At 29.8% G+C, this 5,619-nt stretch overlaps 1 protein-coding gene across 1 annotated transcript; it reads left to right on the forward strand.

The window, feature by feature from the left end:
• Nucleotides 1-4,353: 4,353 nt before the first annotated feature.
• On the forward strand, nucleotides 4,354-5,338 carry LOC114162534 (Heavy metal transport/detoxification superfamily protein). The gene is made up of 2 exons (XM_028046457.2): nucleotides 4,354-4,834; nucleotides 4,922-5,338. The coding sequence occupies exons 1-2, from the start codon at nucleotides 4,678-4,680 to the stop codon at nucleotides 5,215-5,217; spliced, it is 453 nt and encodes a 150-aa protein (XP_027902258.1). The 5' UTR covers nucleotides 4,354-4,677; the 3' UTR covers nucleotides 5,218-5,338.
• Nucleotides 5,339-5,619: the final 281 nt, after the last annotated feature.

Below are 5,619 nucleotides of genomic sequence, written 5' to 3' on the forward strand. Positions count from 1 at the left end.
TAATTTTAAGTGAAAATTAAAATTATTTTATTTTCAAATTTTTTATTCAATTTAGTCTCCAAACTTTTAAAATACATGAATTTAATTATTTTAATATAATTTTAGTAAGTTTATTTAATGTTTTATGGTAATATTTAAGTTGTTCACACTGTTTGATATTTTTTTGCTTCGGTGTTAATTGGAAACGCATTTGATACACTAAATAAACTTAGTAAAACTTGATTAAAATGACTAAATACACATATTTTTAAATATATAAACTAAATTGGTTCAAAGTTTTGAAAATAGATTAATTCTAATTTTTACTAAATATTAAAAGATAAAAACATAAATAATTTAAAAATATTTCTCACTAATATAATATGATAACAAATAGGAGTAAGAATAAAACTAGAGTTGTCAAAGTGGGTCACAACCCGTGGGCCAACCTGGCCCATCAGTGGTTCGAGTCGGATTGGGTTGAAATTTTTTTACAAATTTCAATACAGGTCAATTTTTGACCCGGCCCACCAAGAACCCGACTCACCCGGGTTGAACTTGTGGTGGGCCGAGTTGGCCCACCAACCAGCATTGTGACACACATTATGTTGGACTTTGCCATGTTGGACTGTTTTTTTAACCAAACACATTGGTGGGTTGACAAATGAAAACCTAACTTCAACTACAAATAATAAGGAGATTGACTTATAGTTGAATAAATCACAAGAATGCCTTGATCTTAGATAGTAATTTGTATTTTTATTTATTTATTTTGGTTTGTATTGGAGTTTAACATCATTTTGGATTATATTGAGATTGTATTAAAGTTTATTTAAAATTTAATCCGAAATATAATTTATGACTTAAGAAAAAAAATTATATTTTTTTAATTAAGTGGGCTAGTGAGTTAACCCGTTTAACCCACCAACCCGTGGTGGGCTATGCCAAATTCGAATTTTTTCGACTCGCTAATAAGTGAGCCGGGTTGGGTTGGCCCACTAAGTGACCAACCCGTAGTGGGCTGGGTTGGGCCGGGCCGGACGACTCATTTTGACAGCTCTAAATAAAACAAAACTATGTTCCTAAATCAACATATTGTGATCAATCACTAGGATGTTTGGACCATGATTAGTAAGATTTATCCAAGTAAAAAAAGCCTACCAAAACTCAATTAATAAGTTGATATTTTAGATGTACGATATTGTATTCAATAATATGAATTCACTCATAAATAAATTGGATTAACTTCATGGTTCAAATATCTTTTGCAAGCACATTTTCTATTCCTATTCAGATATATAGTGATTTTTTTATTAATAAAAAATAAATAATATGCAAATAATAAAATGCATAAAACAGATAAGGGAAAAACCAGCACACACCAAAACTTTTAACGTGATAAAACCTCAATATGAAAGAAAAATCCATGAGACCTTGTCCAGTAAAAACTTCCACTAATAAACTAATAAAAATTAATGAGTACACCACAAGTTTTCTTGGAAATTCCAAATATCAACAGAGCACTATTTTCTTCATCAATAAAGAACTCCAATGAGTACTTTAAATAAACAATAGGGAGAACCTCAATATATGAGATGAGGAATAAAACATTTTTTTCTTTCTTCTTCAATCTCTCTTAGGGCTTTTCTTTTCACCAAAGACACTTATAACTCCTCTCTTTGTCTCATTCGTGACAAACTTATACAAAAAGTTACATATTTAAATTACATAGGGCTAGAAATCTATAAAAAAACTTATTTTATTTTTCTTAAATAAATCGGTGTAGATTCAATAAATTATTGGTGAGTGAACTCACAAAAACAAATATATCTAAAATAGACTATTGGAATGCCAAAACCTAATACAAAAGTTGTAAAAAACAAAATAAAAATCTCTATTCATACAAAATCTGCAAAATTTAATCAAGAAATGAACTTAGAATTGGTAAAAACTGGAGTCACTCTCACTGGAAGGGTACCTTATCTCTCAAATTCTAAAAGGTTAATGTTGTTGTCCGTAAAATCTTTTCTGTGTTTGGTTCCCCACATAAAATCTTTCCAGTCATTACATCCATAATATCTTGTTCACTTTTCTAAAAACATTATATATATATATATATATATATATATATATATTTTTTATTTGTATCACGTCGTATTGGATCTGCAAGAAGATCATAGCTAAATGTGAATGATAATTTTGCAAAAAATTGTTTTCTCTCGAAGTGACAGATATCATATTTAAGCATTTTAAAAATATTTTAGAACGAAAATTTTAAAAACTGAGCTTTCACTCCATTGTTATTTTAAACTATCTAGACCCTATAATTTTAAAAACTGAGCTTTCACTCCATTGTTATTTTAAACTATCTAGACCCTATAATTTTAAAGGTTAATCAGATCAGTTTCCATATAAATTTACGGTTTCCAGTTATATAAATCATAACAGTAATGAAAGAAAACTGTGCAGAGATATGGAGATACATCATTTCCCGTAACGATAACAAACAAGCCATACGATTTCTCCTTGTATTTATCATTTTCATAAAAAAAATCAGATAAATATAACATGAATAAAATATGAGTTCAATTTATATATAAAAAATTAAAATTATACTTTTAATTAAAAGTTTTAAAATAATAAATTTATAAACTTTTAATTTTATATAATGTTGAACTTTTTCATTAATAGAAAATTTAAATTCATATATTTAGATTCTTTAACGTATCAAACCAACAAATACAATGGTCATCAGAACTGGTCAATTATTGAAGTATGTTCTAGACTTCAACAACAAACCACACAAGTGATTAACTTTTCCCTTCCTTGCGGGATTAGATTAAATACAAATTTGTCTTATTGATTATAAAGAAATGAAGGAAAAAAAAAAAAAAGACAGTCGGAGAAAACAAACAAAGGGACAAGTTCATTTTCATGGATATGCAGCACTTTTGCTACTGAAGCCATGTGTCACAGTAGAAATCCCAAATCCATTGTGCCTTTCTTTACGCCTTGTGTTCCTTTCTTTCTCCTTAATTTTAATGTGTATGATTTGACAGGTGGCCAATTGCTACTGGACAATCCATGTAGAGTGTGAAGCTCTGTTGTCCACGTGGCTGAAAATCAACGATTAGGGTCTCCACAAGCAAGTGATTGAAACATGTTTCTGCAACGTGTCACGTGCTCATGCCATGCAACTATCCAAATCTCGAACCCTCAATCATTCATGCAAGGTTACAAAAATATTAGGTGGTTTTTTTTCAAACTTATGACGGCACCGCATATATGATCTTTTACTAATGAAAAAATTACTTTCAAATTTCTTGTGCTCTAAGCATTCAACTCACGTCCCTCTAAAATATTATCTTATCATGCCTTTATAATACAACTAAATCTTCACTATGGAACCAAAACACCTTTGTTCTTTCACGTTATGGCTTCAACAAACAAACACTGCACCTTCTTTGTCTGGAAGATGACATCATATTTATTATGTCCACCTGTAGGGTTTAGTAATATAATCTATCAACATTCTTTCCAACCTATTTTTCATTATTCATTGAAATTTATAAAAGAAAATATAAAATTGTGAGTGAGACCCATCTCATAAAAAAAAAAATGAGATCCACGGAATTTATATAATTTTCGATAAATTTCGGCCACTAATAAAAATTGTCCTCATAAAAAAGTTTATTACTAACATATTTTCTTGCCTATATCCAAATTAAGAAAACAAAAGTAAAGTATGAACTCTGATTTACAATAATTTGATATATTTAATAAATATTTAAAGAATAAATAATATATTTTTCCTTATATTAAATATTTAAATAGAATAGATAATATTTTAGAAAATATTTTGACTTACGTGGGACAAGAATGAACTTTTAGAAAATTGAAGCCTACTGTTTTAACAAGAGTTTATTATTTAATTATATACTATTATATTTTATAATTTTAGTAACTAAGTATGTTACGATATTTGGACACCCCCCTGTGTTAACACTCATAATTTATTTCTATTTCCTTTTATATACTAATATATCAATGACTATATATTTTTCTTCTCTCTTTTCTTGTCAAATAAGTTTCATGGTTTGGAGATTTTGTAGTCCAATTAGTATAAAATAAAATCTCTATCTTTGTGGATGAACATTATTATTCTTTAGTTACTCATTGAAACTTTGTTCTCTTTTATTTTTTATTAAGATGGTAAATCTAAATTTGAATACACATAAATAAAAATATTGTGGTTGACTAGGACAGCCCAACTTCTCTATTATTGATTATTTAATTATTGTTGATATAAATTATGTGTCCACATGTTGGATGATGAATAACATAAAAGGCATATAGCAAGCAAGGAGTTAAGGCACCCTGGCCTATTTATAAATATCAATCACTTCATTCAATTAATTTCTTCGTATCCTTTCTGTTTGTTATTACTTCCCCATATTTGTTTCTCATCGCATAACACCTACCATTCAAACAAAAAGGAAAAACGACTATAGTTTTTTTTTTTTTTTATATAAACTCCAACGTAAGCCATAGATTTTCTTCATATTTGACTATATATACCCATACACACTCACAAAGGTTGCATACCAGTTAATTAATTATCACTGTGTATAGATCCTAGAGCTTCCATAGAGAAAAGCGAGCAAAGATCAAGTGAAACAGAAGGAGAATCATCAGAAGATGGGAGTGCAAGGAACTTTGGAATACTTCTCTGACTTACTCAGCAGCACCAAGAAGAAGAAGAAGAAGAAGCAAATGCAAACTGTAGCTCTGAAAATCAGAATGGACTGTGAAGGATGTGCACGGAAGGTGAAGCATGTTCTTTCTGGTGTTAAAGGTACTTCTTCTTCTTCTTCTTCTTCGTCTTCTTCTTCTTCTTCTTGAAGTTGTTTGGTTAATGGAAAATTGAACAAATGATGAATAGGAGCTAAATCAGTGGAAGTGGACTTGAAGCAGCAGAAAGCAACGGTGACAGGGTATGTTGAGGCAAAGAAAGTTCTTAAGGCTGCGCAATCTACTAAGAAAAAGGTTGAACTGTGGCCATACGTTCCCTACACTATGGTGGCTAACCCTTATATTTCACAGGCCTACGATAAGAAGGCACCTCCTAATATGGTGAGGAAGGTGGCTGACACCGCCAACGTCTCGGAAACCACCGTCGACGACCGCTACGTACAAATCTTCAGTGATGAAAACCCTAATGCCTGCTCTATCATGTAATCATTTTCCACTCATTTTCACATTAACTATATAAGAAATATATGTATTAAAGAAGGGTATGGTTTTGTAAGTTTTTGTAAATTTTGTGATATCATTTTGGTACTAGCTTGGTTTTTGTGTATGATTTTCTTTTTATTTGTTTATATGCAAAATATATTAAAAAAATGGTTATTATGCATTAAGCTAACCTTATACTCATTTACACTATCAGGATACACGTAAGTATCTACTATTACCTCATGGTTAATTTGTATTAAACTAATCCTAAGTAATAACACAATAACCAAATCGAAATACTAAAATAACATTGTTGTGCCCTTCAAATGTAAGACCATCTATTATAGTATTCACAGTACGAAAATGGACTCGGTAAATTTGTAAAAAAAAAGAAAGAAATACCAA

The sequence above is a fragment of the Vigna unguiculata genome, chromosome 9, assembly GCF_037176805.1.
Source record: "Vigna unguiculata cultivar grain cowpea cultivar isolate G323 ecotype 2 chromosome 9, ASM3717680v1, whole genome shotgun sequence".
Taxonomy (NCBI): Eukaryota; Viridiplantae; Streptophyta; class Magnoliopsida; order Fabales; family Fabaceae; genus Vigna; species Vigna unguiculata.